The following is a 24,887-nucleotide window of genomic DNA, read 5'->3' on the forward strand; positions in this document are numbered from 1 at the left end:
CATGCAGTCAGTATTACTATCTAATATTCAACTGAATTATCATATTTCACATTCTCTTTTAATAATATAGCAATGCTCATAATGTGTAATATATTTTTTTGTCAATGATAACAAAAATGTACTTAATTTTATTAACGTTACATATTTTTTCTGTAATGTTCTCAGAAGACGCTCATAAAGTACGTTATTAGACCCATGTACTCTGGAGGGCACATACACCACTGTACAGAACACATATGCTACTCTAGAGACGTACCAAACCGATGAAACGTTATTGCACTCACCCGCATTGGAGGCTGTTTCGCACGAATTACTTTTCCTTTTATGATTTATGATCCACTTCAGCATCACAAAGTATTTTTCTCATAAGTATCCTGCCATTTCCCAAAGTTAATTTTCCTTTTCTGAGCATTATTTGCACGTCCACTTGTGGTAAGCATTGCTCACACAAAGGTGCGAAAACTGAGACTCTCTCCTCCCTGTCTAGTACTGCCCTTGAACGGTAAACAGGTCAACTATTATAGCAGGTGATGCAGACTGTCATATAACACATTATTCCATGTGATTCTACAAAATGTGAAAATATGCCACGCAGTGTTATTCATGCACACACTTCATTTAGTGGTTGGTATAAGTTTCAGGGACTGTTATATCATGTAATCGAACAATAACGAGTTCTCCTACTTACTTATGAAACATGATACATTTGTTTACATTGCTGGTCAACAGTCAATCCTCTCCAGGTCTCTACAGTTCTACGTACATAACAGATAGTGTGGAGACACACACACACACACACACACACACACACACACACACACACACACTGTAAATCAAACTGCATATTTGTCTAAAATACTTTTATACTGAATTAACATAAAATCACTTTACACTGGGATAGACTGAAGAAAAAGGAAGATACACAAGCTTTAGACACAACTACAATTTTTAACACAACTTACATTGCAACAATAAATTAGACATCAGTTGTTTTAGACCTTTATAAATGCCTTTATCTTTACACAGTGCAGTTTGCAAATGGTGAAGAGAATTGCACAAAGCCGACAGACAGATATCAGTGGGGCGGAAAAAAAAAATCATTTTCACTGAAAACCACTCCATCTCCTAATATCACAAAAGCACAAAGCCACCAAGAACATGGTCTCTGCACACAATTTAACAGCCTTTCTTGCTGTACACCAAAGCACCCGAAAAAGCATTTCTCACCAAAGAGAAACACCCACTTTCAGAAGCAGCTTGTACATAAAAAGTGCAGCATCAGGCAATATACGATAAGTATCTACGTGCAGTTGAGACTTCCACATTTGCCTGTCACAAGTCTTAACAACTGACAAATACCACAGCACATTTCACAATTCACCACCAACACTCGCAAAAAAAAAATCATTTTCAAGTTTCACAGTTCTAACACCCTGGCCACAATAATGTGTACGAGTATTTCCATGTGCGCATAATTATAGTGAACTCGGAATGAAAGTTTCAAAAATTATCTACGCCTACACAAAGGTACAGGTACATATCAGTCAAGCGATGCAGGAGGAAGATAAGAATTTTGTGGAGGTTGCTGGATTCTACAGTAATTAAAATCTTTAAATGAGTATTACATTTTGATTTTACAATTATATAAAAAGAAATATCTCAGTGTATACTAAACAACTGATGCACAAAACTCACAGGTACTATCACAATTGTTAGAGACTCCACAAATGCTCTGTTTACTTCCTACATAGTAAAAAAAATTACATCGGCTAATTTTACACAAGGTTCTATAAGAAGTCTGATATCTTTGCGAGGCCATTCTACAAACTGTTGTAGAGGTGAAATGTAACTATAATGTATATTAACATAAGGCATCGTCCTGCTTTGTTTCAATCTTTCTGCTGGCAGAAATAAAAAATAAAGTGAAAGACAAGATGAGGTTAAAACACATCAATAAAAGGTGACAACAGTAGCAAATTTCTTTTTATGTAGTTATAGATTACCACTCATGACTCTGGACAGAGCTGAAGCAAAACACTTAGCTCTGGCAGATGAGAAATACACGCCAGTGAGTGTACACAAGCAAGGATATCTCTCCACACCGAAGAGATTCAAGGCACATACAACAGTTAGCTTCATGCTGAAGGAACTGGAATTAGCAGTTCTCAAACTACTGAGCTCACTCCCAGTCTTGGAGGGGGAAAAAATTTAAGACAGTGGCTTCATTATCACTAATACGAAGCCAGCAGAACTTTATTCATACACGTACCTCCCGATCTGTACCTAAAACTCCCTGGATCACCAACTAATATTTGACCCAGACGGTACCTCCTCAAATGATGAAATAAATAAAATGGCAGCAGCAGTAAATGCAGAAGATGCTTGGACATCCAGTTTCATTACAGAGTACTACATTTCACAAACTACAAGCACCACTTGACTTTGGAGACTACCAGTCTTATTATCAGAAACTGAGGTTGTGTGTGGCCATGGCTTTGCACCACATTATTCAGCAACATCCACATGACAGAATAAATATTTTTATGGAAGATGAACTTTGTTACACGTAATTTCAAGACAAGGCAAAAGAAAATCACCATCACACAAAGGCATAGGAATTGCTGTAATATTGAACCACAAATATTTAATGAGTAACTCCATTTTTAAAGCCTCTGCATTGCAGTATATATATCTTACATAAATGTGTTACAATTGGCACCACAGTATTTTAAGGCTATTATTTTGTGGAAGAGTTTCTTTACACTGCAAGCAATGTAGCAGTTTATGGGAAACTTCTACATACTGATAATCATTCCGTAATTGGATCGTTTGACTGAGTTAACGAGACTGTGTGTTCTCAGGTATAACAGAAATCAGTGTCTCAAGTTTTATCAGCCGAACACTCGTTCGTCAACTAGGCGAGGCACTTGCCTCTGCCTAGTAGCTGAAGCAGAGAAAAATGAACAGGTACGGTACTTCCACTGCCGTATCACCACTTCAGGCCGCAAATCTCTACCGTCCCGCAAATGGTGCGCCGAGCTTCTACACGGTCGTGATGCGAATCGACGCAGTGTTTAGTTGGAGAGGTGGCTCTTCCCTCTTGACCAACGTCGGTATCTGCGACCTCACGGGCGGCGGCTGCTGGATCTGCGACGTCGGTGGGCTGTAATTGAACGGCTGGACGATGGCAGACGCCGGGCGCGGGTTAGCGGGGCGAGCGAAGGGTCGGCCGGGGCCGGTGGCCGCGTGTGGTGCCTGTGCGGGCACGGTCGTGGCGGGATCCTCGCGCACTCTCCGGGGCTTGGCCAGTGAGCTGGCAATCCCTGTAGTGCCTCTCCCTGTGGTCTGACCTCCCCTCTCCGTGCGGGTGGCGGCTGACGTCAGTTCTGGTGAGTGTCAGAATAAAGGTCATTAATATTCTGCCTCTCTCTTAGTATCTTGATGTACAATTATTATTTCTCATACGAACTGTTTTTTGCTATTTCTATGATAACGGGAAGTCTTTGGTGTGCTAAAAAAATTTGAGGATGGATATACTAGGTGTACCGGTATGAAATGAGCGTTAAGATACAAATGTGTCGATAGGGAACATTTGTTGTGAACGAGCCTTAATTTTTTTTTTTTTTGTTCGGTTGGTATGACACCTGTCAAAGATATTTAGTATACATCAAGTCATGGAACAAACATCATCATATGTAGAATGAAATTTTCACTCTACAGCAGAGTGTGTGCTGATATGGAACTTCCTGGCAGATTAAAACTGTGTGCCGGACCGAGACTCGAACTCGGGACCTTTGCCTTTCGTGGGCAAGTGCTCTACCAACTGAGCTACCCAAGCACGACTCACACCCCGTCCTCACAGCTCAGATGGTAGAGCACTTGCCCGCGAAAGGCAAAGGTCCCGAGTTCGAGTCTTGGTCCGGCACACAGTTTTAATCTGCCAGGAAGTTTAACATCATATGCTTTCATCGTGTTAACAATGTCGAATTTTGTACCAGAAAGTGATGATTTGCGGAAAGCATTAATTTTTTTGTTTTCATTTGAAAAAAGTGCTGCAGAGTCGCATCGAATGCTTGTCGAGGCATACGGTGATCGTGCTCTATCTGAAGCAACATGCAAAAGATGGTTTCCACGGTTCAGAAATAATGATTTTGATGTAGGAAATGAAGAATGTGGAAGACCACCAAAAAAGATTCGAAGATGCCGAATTGCGAGCAATATTGGATGAAGATGATACTTTGAGTCAGAAGCAAATGGCAGCAATGCTAAATGTTGCACAACAAACAATTTCTGACCGTTTGAAAGTTGTGGGAAAGATCCAAAAGTGTGGAAAATGGGTGCCACATGAATTGAATGAAAGACAGATGGAAAACCAAAAAACCATTTGCCAAATTTTGCTTCAAAGACATGAAAGAAAATCAATTTTGCATCGAATTGTTACTGGCGATGAAAAATGGATTTATTTTAAGAATCCTAAATGGGAAAAATCTTGGGTTAATCCGGGACAACCGTCAACATCGACTGCAAAACAAGATCGATTCGGCAAGAAGACAATGCTCTGTGTTTGATGTGATCAGAAAGGTGTGGTGAATCAGGAGCTTCTACAACCCAGAGAAACTGTGAATACTAATCGCTACAGACAACAAATGATCAATTTGAACTATGCATTGATCGAAAAAAGACCAGAATGGGCCAGAAGACATGGCAAAGTAATTTTTTTTTTACACGACAATGCACCTGCACACAAAGTAAAACTGGTTCAGGATACAATCAAAACACTTGGCTGGGAGCTGCTACCCCGCCCGCCGTATTCACCAGCCTTTGCCCCTTCCGACTACCATTTGTTTTCATCAATGGGACACGCATTGGCTGAGGAACACTGATTCCTACAAAGAAGTCGAAAACTGGGTGTCTGATTGGTTTGCTTCAAATGACGAACATTTCTATTGGCGCAGTGTCCACAAATTGCCAGAAAGGTGGTCAAAATGTATAGAAAGCAATGGTCAGTACTTTGAATAAAATGTTTTTACTTTTCGATTCAAAATTGTTTCATTTTCATAAAAAAACGCTCATTTCATACCGGAACACCTGGTAGGCTTAAATTCCTGTAAAGGAACAGAGAAATTGCCCAACCTGGCAGCAGACATTAGGAAAGACACTGACATTTTATTTAATGTATCAAACACAGTGTTGGCTCCGTAATGCCTTTTCGGCACAGAAACGCAAAAATGTTGTACTGCAGATTGGATGTCAACCCTTTGGCTGCTGTGCTGCTGTGCTGTGGACGTGTACATGTGCACTGCATGGGTTTTCCTACAGTGCTATGGACGTCTGTATGCATCTTGAACCACTGACCTCTCACACCTGGGCCTGCATATCTCAGTTAATAAAAAAAGTCTTGAGTGTGTAACATACATGCCTTATTGTGTGCTATTATTTGCAAAAAATCATTTCAATATCTTGAATTGTTTATTAAATATTAGATTTGTTATGCCCACACGATTCACGATGAGCAAGGATGTGAATGGGCACATCACGTGTGGCCACCCATCAGATATAAAACCCAGTTACTCGAGAATGAATTCTGCCCCCAATTTTAAATGAAATTTCGATATCGTGTCTACATCTCATTCATTGTAATGTACAACTAAAATTGACCATATGCTAAGTTTATACAATGCACTTTACCTCTGCAAAATGTCATGCAATGGTTTACTTAATTTGATACAGCACAGTAACCATGGCATATAACGAAAACAAGTTCATCCCTTTATCGAATGAAAATATCAGATTGTAAGATGGGCATAAATCAATTTTTTCAACTAAAATCATATAAGTATTTCATAGCAGCTTGGAAGTCTGCATGCAGAAAACTGGGCATGTTGTAAGTGGCCATCCATTGGATATAAAACCCAATAACTTGAGAATAAATGAGACGTAGTTCTGCTCTCAATATTAAATAAAATTTCAACATCTTATCTACATTTCAGTCACTGCAATTTATGGGCCGAAATTAACCAAACACAGTCTTTACACAATGCAGTTTTATCTCTGCAAACTCTTTAAACTTTCGTGCCACGTTTCATTTTATTTTATGCACTGCAGTATGATGGATAACGAAAAGGAATTCAGCTCTTTATTGAGTGAAGACATCAGACAGTAAACTGTGCAAAAGTCAAACTTTTCACCTAATAGTTTTCTTAAAATTGGACAATACGTATTTCATATCAGCTGGAATGCTGTCTCTCAGCACAGGCACCAGTATTTGGCGAGCTGTACAGCCATAACAAAAGCCACGCTCAGCATGGAATGAACAGAGCAGATCTGTAGCAACGAAAAGGTTCAAATACTGATGAAAAATCTGGTCACGTCATTGATATTACACAGCCATTTAATTAGTAGTAAGTTGCACCGATATGGCAGCAGAAACCATTTCAAGAACTTGAGCTGTACAACAGTCCGGCCTTATGTGGCATTCAGTAAGTTATATTCTTCGTGAATAATGGGTTTATTCTTCCAACTTGCAAGGATCCACTGTGTTTGCTTACACTTAACCAGTGTCAATATTTTGAGAGAGTTTCCACTCCCTCCATTGTGGCAAATTTCCTACTTAGACAAATATAAACACCCTCATTGTTTAGTGGCAGAGTTATGTTGAACAAGAAATTACACTTCTATGTACTGGCCCGCATGCTGCCTTCTTGTTGTAATACATTTCTTAAGTGTACCTACAAATCGTGCTATGAAATTCTCTGAAGTGTCCCAACTCTCTGGACAAACAGTGCCCATTGTGTCACTAAAAAACAAACACACACACACACACACACACACACACACACACACACAGGAGGAGGGGAAAGGAACAGATTACTCAAACAATAAAACGGCATAATTTGGGACACTGTGAAAGTACCTGGACAAACTGCTGCTAATAAAACACGAGATATAAACAGAAACAATGAGTACTTCTCTTATGACTGTGTTGGAGGAAGAAAAGCTGGAGATAATTGGAAAATGTCAATTAGTTTTATAAATATGAAAGAAACTGCCTTTGTAGTGGATGTAGTCCAGAACATTATAGACATAAAAACTACAGTGAGAAAATATGCATGAAGTTAGGTATCCATTCTGTGGCAAAAGGAGCAGGAATTCAAACTTAGAGCTTCTTACCAGTGTTAATAAAGAAAGGCACATGAGATTTTCAAGGGGACTGTCATGTTTCTTGATAAACAATGGACAAAATTATATATAAAAATATATGCAAGCAGTTGCATAAAAGAAATTTAATTTCTTGACTGGTTTCAGGCACTTAATGCCCTTCTCAGAAGGCTTATTAGTGATACATTCATCATTAAAATAAATATGGTTTGCAGATCTTTAGTTTACTGAAGACTCAAAAGACTAATAAGACTTCTGAGAAGAGCATTAAGTGCTGGACCAATCAGAAATTAAAGTTCTTTTATCAGGGTGTATACGTGGACAAGGAAAAAAATTTCCGGATTTCCCGGTTAAAAAATACACTTTCTCCCGGGTGAAAACACACTTTTTCCATGTTAAGTGACAGTACACTCTTATTCGGCAATGTAAAACTCATCATGTTTACGGTTTTATATACCAGAGTAGAATTTCCCGGCACTTTAGAAAACGAAACTCGGGAGGAAAAACACATTTTGAAAGACCTTTGATGTGCAGCAATATGTACGCTGCATATTTTCGTATTACGAAGGTAAAAATTCGAATTCAACCAAACACTGCATGTCACTTTCCGAAGCATTGAAATCGAGATTGTGATGTGCTTTTGTAAGCCAGTCATAGCTCATGTCACGTGATCTCGCCAGCTAATGACAGTACAGGACACGTGATGTGGTCAGCCAATAGCAAGATCACTGTTACGTAGCGCGCTTGTTACACTTTAAGATACATCACACAAATTTGCCAGTAAAATTTTTAATAACGAAGTAAATGTCTGATCTTCTGGGCTCGAAATTCTTCTAAATGGCCATCCTCAAAGAGTTGATTTTTAAATGAGAATCAAACGCTTTGTGATTTAAGAAATTAATCATACATTCTCGCACATAAAAGGAAATCTGCTTTCAATGTAACGCTTTTCAAACCACCATTCGCAATACTTTCCCGCGACCTGTTAGAAACACGTTCGTTTCAGCAGTTGCAAGAGGGCGCCTGATAACAAGCGTCACCGCGCTTGGGCAGCTAAGATGACACAGGAAGCCCATATGTTCGTACGTGTAAGATATTAAAAGATCTTAAATTATGTCATAAAAGAAACAAGACATCAGAGGATATTTCAAGAGCGTTGGAATTTCGTGAACCATACTAATACGCATAATTCGGCTTAAAATGCACATTCGTATGTAAATTTTCTTAGAGTACCAGTACTGTATTATCTCATGTTTGGTCCTTTATTATGACATAATGCCATACGCGCACTTGAAATGCAGTGAACAGTTGAAACTAGCCAATAGTGTGAAATTAAACACTTCATTTCAAATAAATTCACTGCCTCAACAGAAAAGATTTCTGTTCTGTTCTGTAAGGCAATTAATGTTTGACTGTCAGAAAGGTGGAAATAAAATCTAAAACTAATAACATATTTTAGCCTTCCATAATTACGCGAACGTATTTTAATCCATTTGATAGCTCCCGGCCACAAAAATCACTAAATGTAAACACAGGTCACGTGGAGACAACCCACCTCCCCACCACAACTCGGACTGCTGTGCATCAGCCCCAGATTTACTGATTTCCTAACCAGGGCAATATTAAGTAGTGGCTCCCAGCCACAATTCTGTAACCAGAAGCGGGAGAAGGTACTACTCATACGCGACTTAACTGCGCATGCGCAAGAGCCCTCCCGCGACTGCTCAAACGAATCTAATTTAAACAGTTGTCGCGCCACGCTCATCGGAGGCAATTTGTTGTTACAAAGCATTGCATAGTCTTCCTAAAGCCTTTGACACACTTTGCTGTTTGCAGACGCTCGTATGTTCACTGTTTTGTTGTTGTATACGGCGCATTTCCTTTGCAACTTAAGTTTTATTTTGGTTTTTTTTTTCTCTCTTTCATGTTTTGTTGCTGTAGTATTATTCTACAGTAGTGGGATACAGTAATATCCTTTGTTAGAGTATTGGTTCTTACCAGTCAAAATCACAAAAATTCAACTGAAAACTAAAACAATGAAAAATCCCCGGAATTCTAAACAATTCCCGGGTTTTTCACAGTTTTCTCCCAGATGAAAAAACTCCCGAGTTTCTCCCAGATCTCCTGGCTGTCCCGGGTCGTATACACCCTGTTTATGCAACTGGTTGCTTATTATTTCATTATACACGAGTACTATTGCTGATGATGGATAAAATATTAAAAAGGACATAATTCAATATACGTGCAGTTCACTGGAAGATGTCACTACAGAATACAGACTAACTTCTGAATCCCCCCACCCTGATAGTGCCACCGCTCACCTTTACGAGCCACCTTCTCTGTACGTGTCGGCGGCGCTGCCGAGTCAACTGTCGGGATCCGGGACGTCAGTGCTCTCGTTGCAGTCCGTCCTCGTCCGGTAGTCGAGCTCGCCTTCTGCGCTGTTGCAGACTGTGCCGCGTGAGAAGCGGCACTGCCTCCTCCCCTTGCTTCCCTCTTTTGCAGTTGTTGCTGTTGTTTCTGCTTTGTTTTTGATTCTTCAGCCTGTACACAAAATCATATATTTACAACTGTAATCTCAAAAGAACCTTACAATGAGATGACAATAATCGTTAGGAACGAGTCTCGTGTTTTAATTTCACAGCAACTGATTGGATTAGTGCGGATAGGGTGTACTTGCTGATGAATTGAAAAAAGTTTTTAAATTCGATAATATAGCTTCTATGGTGATGAATAAACACTGCAATGATCAGTTTAACTGTACCTAATTTTGGACCCTAACTCATATTCAGATGTTGATACATGATTCTTGCACACATAGGGTGCTGTTTTTTGTGAAAAAGTAATCTGTGACTCACTGTTATATAAGCCCAAGGAAAAAGACAATCCAGGTAGAGCCAATTAAATGAAGTTAAGTTTGAACTCAATTTTGAGAGCGAGCAGCCTCAAATAAGGAAATCATATTTCTGAACTGCATTATAAGCATCTTAATCACACTGCAGATACATGGGACAGTGGCAGAGTATTACCGTTACTGCCTTTCTTGCTCTCACCGCCCCCCCCCCCCACCCCCCCGCCTGTGGTTGGAAAGTGTGTGTCCAATAGTTTGAAGAGTGCTCAAACACATTTTAAGTGCTGTTTCTCTGTGTAATGCTGCTTTCCAATGGGTGTTCCTCGAAGTGCAATTAATTATAAGCTGAGTTACGCACAGAACAGAGTATATTCAGTCTGCTGTAGAGGAATAATCACTTGCCGCAAATGTTCTGATTTCATGATTGAGAGTTTCATCTTGACTTTACTACCATTAATACTATGCTATTCTACTGTCTGTAAGCCAGATGGTCACCAAACCCACAAACTTGTTACATTACATACATTTTATAATAATAATTAGAAGAAAAAAAAAAAAGGCAGCTCCAACTGGAGGCGTAGGGCTACACTTGAATTTTATATAGTCCACACTTGGCCAGAATCAATGAAGAAAATAATTGGAGCAGTAAACGTAGGAGAGAGATACATCTGGAGGATGGATAGTGGGTCTTGCATGGATGGGTCACTCAGGAAGCATTAGACTTCCAGTGGACCACACAGTTTTAACCCTTTAACACTGTTGGGAGTTGCATGGTGTGGCATCACATGATATGCAATTGTCCACCTGCATGAATTCCACTGCACAATGAAGTAATATGGCAGCAAACATTGCATATTTCTTGTTTCACATGAAATACAGAATCAGTTTTTGGTAACAAAAGTGAGTACATATTACTACATCTCTGTTCTGAAAACTATGCTCAACAATAAAAAATGCGTTTTCATATTGTGTGTTGAGTGGGTGAGTCAGTATTTTTTCTGCATAACTACCGATACTCAGTTTTATTTTGTGTGTGTGTCATTAAGCTGTCGTATGATCTACTGTAGCCGTAATTTTATAACTAACTGGCATGTCTGACGGAACAGAAATTGTTAACAATCCACAGCTGTATAAAATCCTTCAAAATATATTTACTGACTGTGAATTCCTCGGCATCAGCTGTATTATGTGTAGATATACTATCCATTGGTGACATATAAAAATTTGTGCCAAACCAGAACTCGAACCTGGACTTCCCACTTATCACGAATAATTACATTAGCCACTCCAGTTATCCTTATACTGCTGATGCCAAAGAATTTGCAGTCAGTAAATATATTTTGAATTGCATATAGTGAACATATTATGAATTTGCAGTCAGTGAATATATTTTTAAGTATAATTTTATCACTTCATTTCACTGTGAATTGCTGGTCTAGAAACTGAACACTAACAGGAGTATGATCAGAACTGATCATTTCTTCGGGGTGGGCTGGAGGAGGAGGAGGAGGAGGAGGAGGGGGGGGGGGGGTACATATTACATTCCTCAATCATCAGAAAATGAGCAAATAGAAAAAGGAAGACGCTGAAACTTTGCTCCGTGGGTTACATTCTGGACTAAATAGCTAAGGCATTCTTTTGTTGATATGTCATATGATGGGCCTTGTGTCTAAAGATTTGGTTTCTTAGGATCTTACTTTAATATCACTGAAAAAGAACATAACAATCATAAAACAGTGAACAGATAAGGATGCTTTAGGCACAGAAGAGCAAGAAGAGTGAATACCTTTTTCCAGAGCCCAGCGATCTTGCTGGTAGCTTCGCGCCGCGCCGTGCCCCTCTTGGCGGAAGTGGGTGCAGATGCGGCCTGTGCACCGACTGTGACTGCAGACGCAGACGTCGTCGGCCTGCCGGCAGTCGCCGGCCGCCTCTTCTTTCGGTTCTGTTCGGGCGGAGCTGCCGTCGCCACTGTCGGCTTCACTGCAGTAACCGCCGTAGGTTCGTCCTTCGTGAATGTTCCCTGACGCTCTGGTGGTCGAAAACTGAAACAGAAGTGTACTTTTACTCCATAATTCTGCATATAATTACTGTAACACTCACAGGCAAACATTAATCACACATCTCTGTAGCTGAGCTCAGTGATAGGTGATATTAAGAGTGGTGTAGCTTATTCAAATCCCAGAAGTGTACAAAACTTTGGTCCTAGCAGTGGAATGAGACCAGTGTCACAATATGTTGTCAACAGACTATTCTCTCACAAACCGTTGATCTTGCCACGGTGAGATGACTTGCGGGCCCATAGGTCCGACAACTATGGAGGTGTATCTGTGGAGGAACCACACTATTTTGTGGTTCCTGAAGAGGTGCAGCAGCTGTTTAAGCAGTTACAGAGGTAGCCTACTGCTTTACCCCCAACTTCTTTTATGTGGGGTTTCCAGGTGAGGTGCCTTCCTGTTATATCTGCACACCTAAAGTTAATTTCATGCTTTACTCTCTGCACAAATCTTCCTGTTCCTGAAATTCATACCCCCCCCCCCCCCCCCCCCCCCCCCGCCCCCATGCAGCCAATTCAGTATCACATGCTCTATGATCCTAATAAAAGTTTGTATTAAAAGCCATGATTTGCAACAGGAGAATAAAGAAATTCTTCCAATCCATATGTGGCATACAGCAAACAAGTGCTTAACCGGATACAGATCTTGGTGCCTCTCGTGTCCATCTACAAAAGATAACCTGAAGATGCCTAAATAAGGAGAAACGCGTCGTTGAAAAATAAAAAAATAAAATTGCAACCAAGACTGTTTTTAACCAATACAGGAGAATAAAATTATTCTTTAAAATTGTTCTTCATTGCATCTGTGAAGAGTGATATTGTTGAAAGGTAAATACAGGTTTCCAACATTCTCTTGAAATCTTATTTGTTAGTCATATGTCACTATGGACAATGTTTTAATACCCCTCTCCATCTTTTCCCCTGTGTGTTCTTAGGTAACGGATTTGACTAACGGGTTTCACAATCCTCTGTTTCTTCTGAGCACACTCATCATCTGTTGATGAACTCTGGTCTTCAGAATTTTCAGACAGCCCTTCCTCTCGCTCTTCCTCCTTCGCCGCCACCGGACTGTCACCTACGAGGTTCACTTCTGCCGGCACGGCCTCTCCGTACGCCACACATTCCGACGCGGTCCGCTGCCGCCGGGGCCTATCTGTGGTAATGTGCAGGTATGTTGCTGTGCACAACCGTGTGATGGGGTCTTCCACGATTCGCACTGGTGGGAGATCCGCAGTGATTATTTTTCGGGTGATGACTAGGGCCTGGCTTGTGGTAGCAGTATATTTCAAGCTCCATTTAGTGGACCAGGATCCCAGGGTGCCGCATGCTAGCTGCGGACAACGGTGCGTGGCGTTGGGGTTTAAACACACGGTGTACAGGGACTTGTCATCTGTGCGCAAAGCTAACTTGACCCTGTCCACCTTTGGCGTGTCACAGGTGTAGAGGGAGTACAGCAGGGGTCCTAAGACAGACCCCTGCAGCACTTCTGCTAGGATCTGCCTCACTGTCAACGTGTCACCTCCGGCACAGACACGGAAGGTCCTATCCTCGACGTATGATGCGATGAGCCTGACGTGCGGCACCGCTACACCCACTACAAACAATTTGTAGAGGAGGCCCAAATGTCTCACACAGTCAAAGGCCCTGGAGACGTCGAGAAGCACCACACCTGTGTACTCCCGACACTCCGAGGCACATATTGCGTTCTCTACAAGGTGTAGAAGCTCCTGCTGCATACACAGTCTGCAGTGGAAACCAAGTTGTTCTGGCGGGATTAGACTTTCCTCATCTACACTGTGGAGCAGACTCTTTAAGTATATCTCTAAAAAATTTTTTGAGAGGGGTGGGAGGAGGCTAATAGGCCTGCAGTTTTGAGGAAGCCTGTCGTCATCTTCTTGCTTTCATACTACAACCATCTCTGCATACTTCCAGGCCTTGGGGAAGTTGCCGGTCTATACAATTTTATTGAATATGTCTGTGACAGGACTGAAGGCATTCGGTGGTAGTTGCTTTAAAATAGCAGCCGGATCTGCAAGTTGACCTCTTCCACTGTTGTTCTCTCTAACTGACCTTCATACCCCACTTTGAGAAAGGCCAGCAGCCTTTGCTGCACTAACCTCACACGCTCCTCGTCGATGCAGTCACCGACTGCTACGAAGTTGTCCGTGAACACATCTTCCGAGGCATTTGCTGGGTGCCTGGTCAGCTGCCATTTCATAAACATACGATTTTTATGCACGATCACATCAAGCATTTTTGGGGGAAACTGATGTAATTTTGTCCCTAGTGGTTCTCTGAGGGACACAGCATCAACCGCCCACAGTGCTATTGTAGTGACACTTTTTATCGCTTCGTCTCTCCCTGTATTTTCCACATTGACAGTCCAGTGCTTCTTGCGTGCTCTCCTTGAACTGCTCTCAATCTACCTTCCCCAGTAGTCTTATGTGACTTTTCGTTTGCTCACCTATGATCTCTAGATCAAACAATACCGAGAGATGGTCAGATGCTTGTGCAACTCGTGTAGTTGCTGTACCACAGTTTCCCATACCCCTGAGCAGCACAATGTCCGGGACATCCGCTTGTCCACCATTCGTTAAGTAAATCGTGGGATCGTAGGATCGTAGCACAGTGTCATTGTGCCTCCTAACAATGCACAGCTGTTGGCATCCGCTGCTGTTAGTGGCTCTGGAGTTCCTGTCGGAGTGCTCGGCACTGAAGTCCCTCGCGACGAAGTTTTGGCCTCGGACGGACACCGATGCCTCGAAGTCCGACGGGTCCAGTAAATCTCTTGGAGGATGATAGGCTGCCACGGATGTTATTTTCCCCAATGACGTCATAACTGCAATGGCAGTTGCCTCCACCATTCGTAGTTAAGACAGCTGGGCCACACGGTGTTTAATCGACGTTTTGATGTAAACAGCAGTGCCTCCACCTGCAGTTAACCTATCGCTACGGTGGCAAATGTAGTTTGCCACACGTACGAACACACCAGGCTTAAGATGGAAATAAGTGTATGGCATCATTGACTGATATGAGATGATATGATGGAGATGGATATGATGGAGATGGAGATGGAAACACAAAACCCAGTCCACGAGTGGAGAAAATCTCCAACCTGGCCGGGAATCGAACCCGGGACCACTCGCACGGGAGGCAAGGACGATACCACCCAGCTAAGAAGGCAGACAGGCTTACGATGAGTTCTGTCATCAGACATATGTCTACTGCTTCATGCCACAGAAACTGCTGAACTCTGTGACCTGCGTGCAAATTCCATTTGCTTTCCACATGCAGACCGTTAATCCGTGTAAGATGTTACTTACGGCTCAGATCTGTCAGAGGCTGCACGCGATGGTCATCTTAACAGCATTTGCAAGGAGGGTTATCATCATCTCCTTATTTCCCGTCAGGAGCGAGCGGAGCTCATCCGTGATACTTTCACTTGCAGTGTGTGCACATTCTGTATCTGGTCCGCATCAAGACGCACCTGCTGCCTAGTCGAAAGCCTGTTCGGTGGCATCTCAGTTGGCAGCCTGCACACTCTGCACGGCAGTGTTTTGTTTTTCCTACGTGTGTCCGTATTGCCCCAGGCGCGGGTGTGAGGACGGGCCTGCCGGTTTTTCCTTTTGCAATGTTGCTGTAGCTAATGCCAGCTTTAACCTTCCTTGCTGGACGTTGTTTGCGTACTGTTTGCTGCCGGCTTTTTTTAAGCCCTTTCTTAAGCCCTAACACCTGCGGTAACCTGCCACGGGTGCAACCTCACAGTTGCAACACTTTTGGGTGTCTGTTTTTTTTTGTATTGGGCATTCTCTACTTTCGTGTTGCCCCACCCATTTAACACACTGGGGCAGCACGGTACAATACTTCACGACACGGTTTAATCCCTGACATTCGAAGCGCCGGGTTCTGCGACTTTCTCGACGGTATTTCTAAACTTGGGCATTATTCGCATTTGCTACACTGGTCAGCTGAAAGATTTTTCTGTTAGCAATACTGTCTACTAAAGATGACAAAGAGGAGGGGTGTTCACCTGTTTGTTCTTGGTGTATTCAAACTACACCCTATCACATCTAGCTCCTCCTTCAGGTGGGCAAGTTCCATCTAAAAAGGCAGTGTTCAGAACACTACCTTGAACAGCTTTAACTTCTTCTGGAGAATGAGTGTAGGAGTGCAGGCCCTCACTGCATATCGTATTCATTGCAGCTGCGTGGTCCTCCCTTGTCTTAGTATACACTTTGCTCATCTCCGTCCCTCCTGCCTTGAGGGTAACTGGACACTGTCACCCCCTTCATAAGAAGCTGCAGACTTCGGTAGTCTTTCTGCCACATAATGACAGTCGGTGGCAGCTGGACAGCTGACTGAGATTAGCTGATAATCTTTATTGCTCTGTTGTCTGTGAATGACAGAGGTGACTTCTACACAGATATAGCTTCTGTCCGCTTCCGCAGACTCACCTTCTCCTCGTACCTGCCTGTTTCCCACCCTCGATTATCTCCCTTAGGAATTCGAGGCTTTCTGTACCTGTGGTCCTATCAATTGCACTGTCCTCATTTGTAGTCACAGTCGTAGCCCTGTCTGCCAATGTTTTCCCTTTTGCTTCCACAGCAGGGGTGATTTTTATCTTCCCTGCCTGTTGCCTTTGTAGTGTCATCATTTTCTACATCAACACCTACATCTACCTCATTACTCTGCTATTCACAATAAAGTGCTTGGCAGAGCGTTCAATGAACCACCTTCAAGTTGTCTCTCCACCCTTCGACTCTCGAACGGCACGCAGGAAAAACGAGCACTTAAAATTTTTCTGTAGAAGCCCTGATTTCTCTTATTTTATCACGATGATCATTTCTCCCTATGTAGGTGGGTGCCAACAGAATGTTTTCGCAATCGGAGTATAAAACTGGTGATTGAAATTTCATGATAAGATCCCGTCGCAACGAAAAACGCCTTTGTTTTAATGATTGCCACTCCAATTTACGTATGATGTCTGTGACACTATCTCCCCTATTTTGCAATAATACAAAACGAGCTGCCCTTCTTTGTGCTTTTTGGATGTCATCCGTCAGTCCCACCTGATGCGGAGCCCACACTGCACAGCAGTACTCCAGAATTGTCTTTCACAGGCAACTTCTCTACCGACTGGGCTACCGGAGCTTGACTCGTGACCCATCCTCACAGCTTTACTTCCGCCATTGCCTCGTCTCCTACCTTCCAAACTTAAGGGAAGTTCCCCTGCGAAACTTGTGGGACTAGCACTCTAGCAACAATTCCCCGTGCTGTGGCTAAACCACATCTCTTGCAATTCCTTTTTTCTGAGGGTGCTAGTCTTGCAAATTTCACAGACCTTACGTGAAGTTTGGAAAGTGGGAGAGGAGCTGCTGGTGGAAGTAATGCTGTGAGGACCGGTTGTGAGTTGTAGGCAGGCGGCTCAGTCAGTGGAGCACTTGCACGCAAAAGGCAAAGGTCCCGGGTTCGAGTCCTGGTCCAGCTCACGGTTTCACTTTGCCAGTAAGTTTTAATTAGTGTCATTGTTTTACATTTTCTCTTCAACTACAGTGAAAATCCAATGAATAGTGTCAAACTAACACATGTACAAGATTCTGAAATAATGCTGAGGAAGGTCGATCCTGCAGTTTAGTGACAAGTGTACTACTTCCAAACATTTCACACTTGGGTTGAAATTCACACTCCTACAGTGTCCACACACCCTGCCATTTTACTTGCTTTGTTTAAACAGCACACTCACCGTACAAAATACCCCTATTTCAAAAACAATAGTTTTGCAAGCAGTTCTAGCATGCATAGTATCGAGTAATCTTGTTTGTCAATTATTAGCATAAAAAATGGACCCCATCAGTGTTCATAGAGTTGGCACACTATTTTTGTTCTTTCATGCTCTTTTCTATTCCTTCCAGTGTAAACACTTACTCACGGGTACCGGCAAATTGTATAGAAAATTTTCTGTAAATACCAATTTGCTAGTGTTTCTTTTCACTCACTCCAGTGTAAACAAAGTTTTACATGTCTATGCTTGCCGCTAGAAATGCAGACACAGGGCCTAAGATTTCTGTCTTATTAAAACCCCAAGTTCCCTTTACACACACAAAAAACCAGTCACACTTTGTGGAAAAATTTCTTCAGTGTTTTTCAATGTATGAAGAAGTACCGTGGGTCAGGTTGCTGCTGCTCCGACTCCAGCGGTGCTGGCGCCACAGGCAGCTGCTGGACTGGTATCTGCGACTGCTGTTGTTGCTGCTGCTGCTGTTGTTGTTGTTGTTTCGGCTGCTGCAGCTTCTGCTGCGGCACTTTCGCTGTCTGTACAACAGGGACCTTGATAGGAGCCACAGCCGTCACAGGTATGCCACTCCGACCGGCACGCAGAGGTTTACGCCGTCCTCTTATCGGCTTCGGGCTGCCGTCTGCACTCCCGTCACGACTCCTCGTGACCTGTGACGAATAAAGAATTATCTCTAAAAACCTACAGAGTCAGTTATGAAGTGCATATTGAAAGTTCTTTGTGAAGTATTTATTAAAGTGAATTCTGTGATGATGCCACTGTGGCCTGCACCTTCCCTCACTTTGCGGGACAAAGCAAGTTTAATCAAATACAGTGGGCATGAGGAAACAAAAAAGGATATCACCCACACTGGTGTCAACAAGCCCCAAAGTGTGATGAATTCATATAATCAATGCTAAGCTTCTTGTAAAAATTCTGTAATTTTTAGATAAGGTGGTCTACTTTTGAAAACTTAATTGCTTGTTTTTCTGGAAATTCCTGGGTGGGATACAAAAAAAATATTGTGTGTGCCAATCACAATGTCCCCCCTCTGCACCATGCTGAGTTAGCCAGTTCCTCATTCCCTCGTCCATTCCATCCGAGACAATCTCTTCATCCAGAATGAGATTTTCACTCTGCAGCAGAGTGTGTGCTGATATGAAACTTTCTGGCATATTAAAACTGTGTGCCGCGAAAGGCAAATGTCCCGAGTTAGAGTCGCAGTCTGGCACACAGTTTTAATCTGCCAGAACGTTTCATATCAGCACACACCCCGTTGCAGAGTAAACATCTCATTCTGGAAACATCCCCCCAGGCTGTGGCTAAGCCGTGTCTTTGCAAGATCCTTTCTTCCAGGAGTGCTAGTTCTGCAAGGTTCACAGAAGAGCTTTTGTGAAGTTTGGAAGGTAGGAGAGAAGGTACTGGCAGAATTGAAGCTGTGAGGGTGGGTCGTGAGTGGTGCTTGGGTACCTCAGATGGCACAGCACTTGCCCGCGTATCTCTTCATCCTCATTAGGCTGCAGTGTTGGGACAATGTAGCCACATGTGTGTATTTGGTAGCCTGTTAGCTCTGAGGTGGATTTCTATGTGCCTGTAGTCCTATGCATGCCTCTACTAATCTTACTCCTTTCACCGATTGCTTATTTATCGCTAGGATGGGGCAGGTAGGTGAGAAAGCATAAAGGCTTACTACCACAAGAGAGCATCAGAAAAATATCTGGCATGAAAATATACATTTTGTATCTCTACATACAGTTAACCTTTTAAAACTGGAGCAGGGGACAGCATTGATATTTAACATCCTACCATCTACACTCAATACTGCTACCAAGGAAAAGAAATTTCTCCAATTCTTCTTCGTTTCCTAAACTATGAAACTTTTACTATAAACAAGAAACACATGTAACACCAATTTTTCATACAAATACTATAAACTATTGTAGATACAGATAACATATACAAAAAAAAATCTGATGACTGCTACTGCAATTTGTATCAGAAACAATGTACACCCTAATGAGAAAGACATATAGATGCAGAGAGAGAGAGAGAGAGAGAGAGAGAGAGAGAGAGAGAGAGTGGGAGAGAGAGAGAGAATAAAAATGTTGTACCTAATCTCAAGCCATAATGCGTAGATATGTCCTATAAAATGTTCTTGGAATGAGATGTTTCGGTATTTTTAAAAATGGTGCCCACTTGAAGAACAAAAAAACTGTTTTGAAGTATGTTTGGAGCATAAACAAAAGTAGAAATCACTGTGTTCAGCAAAATGGAGTCATACAGAAACATATATATATTAGCTAACTTAGCTTCTCCAATAAGGAAAATGGCACCTGCTTTGGATCATGTCCTGTTTGAGAACAAATAAAACGCACTGGCCACAAGGCACCACAATGGCAGTTGCACTGCAACAGCATCGTTTTACTGCAGCAGTCGGTAAGCACTCGACTTTCAAAAGTCTTAACGCACTGTCAGTTCAGAATAATGGCACCCGGAGCTAAAGAAAAAAATTTGTCAGAGCATACGTTTATGTGACGCTGTTTGAAAACAAAACTAACAGTGAGTTGTAACAATACAGCACATTGAAAATGTCTGTGGACCATATACAGGTATCCTACATGGCAAAGCACTGCTCAGATCAGAAATGAATCTTGAAACTTCCTTTTATATCTGCACACCTAAAGTTAATTCCATGCTTTACTCTCTGCACAAATCTTCCTGTTCCTGAAATTCATAACCCCCCCCATGCAGCCAATTCAGTATCACATGCTCTATGTTCTTGATAAAAGTTTGTATTAAAAACTATTATTTGCAACAGGAGAATAAAAAAATTCTTCCAATCCACATGTGGCATACAGCAAACAAGTGCTTAACCGGATACAGATCTTGGTGCCTCTCGTGTCCATCTACAAAAGATAACCTGAAGATGCCTAAATAAGGAGAAACGCGTCGTTGAAAAATAAAAAAATTAAATTGCAACCAAGACTGTTTTTAACCAATACAGGAGAATAAAATTATTCTTTAAAATTGTTCTTCATTGCATCTGTCAAGAGGGATATTGTTGAAAGGTAAATACAGGTTTCCATCATTCTCTTGAAATCTGATTTGTTAGTCGTATGTCACTATGGACAATGTCTTAATACCCCTCTCCATCTTTTCCCCTGTGTGTTCTTAGGTAACGGATTTGACTTACGGGTTTCACAATCCTCGGTTTCTTCTGGGCACACTCTTCATCATCTGTTGATGAACTCTGGTCTTCAGAATTTTCAGACAGCCCTTCCTCTCGCTCTTCCTCCTTCGCCGCCACCGGACTGTCACCTACGAGGTTCACTTCTGCCGGCACGGCCTCTCCGTATGCCACGCATTCCGACGCGGTCCGCTGCCGCCGCGGCCCGGCCACCTCCTCCGCGTCGCCGAGCCCGAGCACTTCATCGGGATCCGGCGTGTCGCAGCCGCCCGCCCTCAGTGTCTTCTCTTCCACGTCACCCTCCTCCCCCTCGTCGTCGAGCACGGGGTGGAGGAGCTCCGCGTGTGGAGGGCCTGCTTCCACTTCGACTTCGACTTCCACTTCGGCGTCTTCGTCCCCGTTGGAGCCCTCGACGCCGTGGCCCGACTCGCTCGTGTTCTCGCTGTCGATGCTGACCAGGCTGAGCGTCTCGCACTCGAGCAGCAGGCTGTCGCCCGTGCGCAGCGTCTCCACCTCCTCGGCCAGGATGTGCGCCTCCCTCTCCAGCAGGCTGTTGAGGAGCAGCTCGTCCGCCGCTGACGGAGGCGAGTGGTTCTGTGGGAGAAACATTTTCTTACTGTGCATTACACCCGATGTTAAGAACTCGTTCTCACTTACGGCACAGAGGTTGAAACGGGACGATGTCAGCTGTGCCGTGCTTTAGTAAACATCTTTTTTTGGTTCTGTGCCTCCGTCTGGAAAGATGGAACCCTTATTAGGCTCTGTGCACTATGCGACTTAACTTCTGAGGTCATGAGTCTCCTAGAACTTAGAACTAATTAAACCTCACTAACCTAAGGACATTCCACACATCCATGCCCGAGGCAGGATTGGAACCTGCAACCGTAGTGGTCGCTTGGTTCCAGACTGTAGTGCCTAGAACCGCACGGCCACTCCGGCCGGTAAATGTAGACATGTTCAAAGTTGTCGATAAGATTATTGCTATGGTCAAAAAGTGTCAGATACGGTGTCAAGTATAGAAAACAAGTCACTAACTAACTTTTCTACTTTAAAACAATTCTTGGAGTCATCAGAGGAGAGTTTGCCTTGTAAGTAGGCTGTTTAGGTTTTCTTATTGGTAACGCCACGTAGCGCTCTGTATGAAAAATCACTGGCTGTGCTGTGTGCAGTCTGTGGCTAGTTTGCATTGTTGTCTGCCATTGTAGTGTTGGGCAGCTGGATGTTAACAGCGCATAGCGTTGCGCAGTTAGAGGTGAGCCGCCAGCAGTGCTGGATGTGGGGAAGTGAGATGGCGGATTTTTGAGAATGGATAATCTGGAGGTGTGTCCATCAGAAACAGTACATTTGTAAGAATGGATGTCATGAACTGCTGTATATATTATGACTATTAAGGTAAATACATTGTTTGTTCTCTATCAAAATCTTTCATTTGCTAACTATGCCTATCAGTAGTTAGTGCCTTCAGTTGTTTGAATCTTCTCTTTAGCTGGCAGTATTGGCGCTTGCTGTATTGCAGTAGTTCGAGTAACGAAGATTTTTGGTGAGGTAAGTGATTTGTGAAAGGTATAGGTTAATGTTAGTCAGGGCCATTCTTTTGTAGGGATTATTGAAAGTCAGATTGCGTTGCGCTAAAAAATACTGTGTGTCAGTTTAAGCACAGTCATGTATAATTTTTCTAAGGGGACGTTTCAGCCTGACCAGATGAAGATCAGTGTAGCCAAGCATCTACGCGGCCTAGCTGCTGCTTTTAGAGAGTGTTTCCCTGAACCTGACAACAGATGGATTCGAAACCCCTTCAGCTGTGAAGAAATAGACAGAGTCCAAGGCCTCACTGAAGAAGAGCAAAATCAACTTGTGGATCTGTCCAGCTGTGGTACGATGATAAACATTTTCATCAGTGATAAAATTACTGACTTCTGGGCATCAGCACGCAAGGACTACAAGAAACTAGGAGATAAGGCAATGAAAAAGATCCTCCCATCTGCAACCACATATAGGAGTGAGCAAGCATTTTCTTCCATGTGCTTCATGAAAAACAAATATAAGAATCGGCTCGACATGCAGTCGGATTTCAGAGTGAAAGTTTCATGTTTGGAACTTAATATTTAAGAAATAATGGACTCAAAGGTCAGATTGAACTCCAGTTCATTAAGAACTAAAAATTAAAACTGTCTACTGATGGTGTACTCTGTTGTAACTGTAATTTTTTTTTTTTTTTTTTTTCCAAGTAATACCTTGCATGAAATGAGTGTTTTCTTATTTTTCACACATCTTCTCAATGCAGTCTCAAGCATAGTACACTTGAAAGGCCAATACACTCAGTTTTAATTTTTTCCTGTCATTTTCAGTTCATACTCAATTTTTATTTTTTAAGGAGTTTGTTATACTAAACACCCAGATTTGAAGACAAAGATTTTGGGCAATAATCACAAATTTAACAATAACAATTATAGCTAAATTGAAAAAGTTTTAAGCTCAATATTTTTTCAATAATGAATATGTCACTGTTTTTTTTAAGTACCAAAAATATAAAACGTATAAGTCTTAATTTGGCTTTTTTAGGTACTTGATACAGTGATATGACAAGGTACCAATCATGCTCGATGAGGGGGCCCTCGAGAAAATTTTGTTGGGAACCCCTGCCTTATAGGACTGCTTTGTTATTCATCAGCCCACATGCCTGTCTGTCTGTCCATCCGACTAAGAATCCTTTTCCTCAAACAAGTAGACATATGAAGTTCAAATTTATGTCACGTATTAAGATCTGTGGTCCCTCGGAGGTGTAAAAGTATAAGCATGTAAGTGAAAGGATATAATTATTTGTCACATATTTTGATACTCATAAACTCATTTAACAAAACCCATAGGTACTTCACCTTGACCTAGAATCATGAAATTTGGCAATAAGCAATGTAAAGGGAAAAAGTATGAAATTGCTAATTTGTAATTATACCACACAAAAACAAAATATTTTGTTTGTCAATTGTTACCTGACTTCAAAACTGAAATTAAAACAGTCTTGAAAATCCTGGCAGTATCAGTGTCGATAACGCGCAAAAACTGTCAATGTCTTCAATTTTCAGAATGGATAAATGGTTTTTATACACAATTAAGTTTGTACAGAATCTTCAGTGCGCAAATCCTACTCACAGCTGGCCAATTTTTACAACGTAAACATATATTTCTGTTCATTTCTAGGTTCTCAGTTTACACTTATTACTGTTTCACAAGATTTCAAACAATATTTAGTCTACATTCTACAAGATGATGCAATTATGTGATCAAATGTAAACAGTTATCACGTTGTTATAGTCTTCAATACAATCTGAATCACTAATTTTCACATAAAATGATATGGCTCCAGCATTGTAGTTGCCACTATTGTAGATTATTAGAATACTCATTTATTTATAGTGAAATTTACATTATAAAGTAGTACAATAGTGATTGTTACAAACATTAATTTTATGAAGTTTCATAAAGGAGAGTTGGCATTTTACAAAAAAAATTCAAACTGCATTTTTATTTTCTGCTTACCATGTCATCACATGAGAGTTTATTTGCCAAGAAGTTATAATTATGTCAAAATTGTGCACTGTCAAGAATCACATAAAAGCCAAAATAGGCCAAGGCAAGTAGATATTGAGGAAAATTCAATTTATAACTAAAATGTTAAGCCAATTTATGTCTTGAATAAGAGCACTGGCATTATAGGAGCCAGATGTATATGCTTCTGAATCAAGTGTGAAGAGTGACTGTAGAGAAAGGGCCGTGGCAGTTGTTGGTGCACATTTTGCTTGAGGTAGCAGCAGTTGTGATTTCACCAGATTTAAAAATCAGTTGTTGATAGAAACAAATACAGCAG

The 24,887-nt window shown here is 41.9% G+C and overlaps 1 protein-coding gene across 1 annotated transcript in view; it reads right to left on the minus strand.

The window, feature by feature from the left end:
- Positions 1-845: 845 nt before the first annotated feature.
- The window catches only part of LOC124552268 (serine-rich adhesin for platelets-like), an 820,531-nt gene continuing 796,489 nt past the window's right edge, over positions 846-24,887 (minus strand). The window contains exons 34-38 of the mRNA XM_047126548.1: positions 21,029-21,616; positions 18,226-18,506; positions 11,796-12,051; positions 9,480-9,702; positions 846-3,386 (exon numbers count right to left, since the gene is read on the minus strand). Coding sequence (XP_046982504.1) covers positions 3,043-3,386; positions 9,480-9,702; positions 11,796-12,051; positions 18,226-18,506; positions 21,029-21,616 — 1,692 coding nt within the window. The 3' untranslated portion in view covers positions 846-3,042. The remainder of the gene's footprint in view (positions 3,387-9,479; positions 9,703-11,795; positions 12,052-18,225; positions 18,507-21,028; positions 21,617-24,887) is intronic.

The sequence above is a fragment of the Schistocerca americana genome, chromosome 10, assembly GCF_021461395.2.
Source record: "Schistocerca americana isolate TAMUIC-IGC-003095 chromosome 10, iqSchAmer2.1, whole genome shotgun sequence".
Classification (NCBI taxonomy): domain Eukaryota; kingdom Metazoa; phylum Arthropoda; class Insecta; order Orthoptera; family Acrididae; genus Schistocerca; species Schistocerca americana.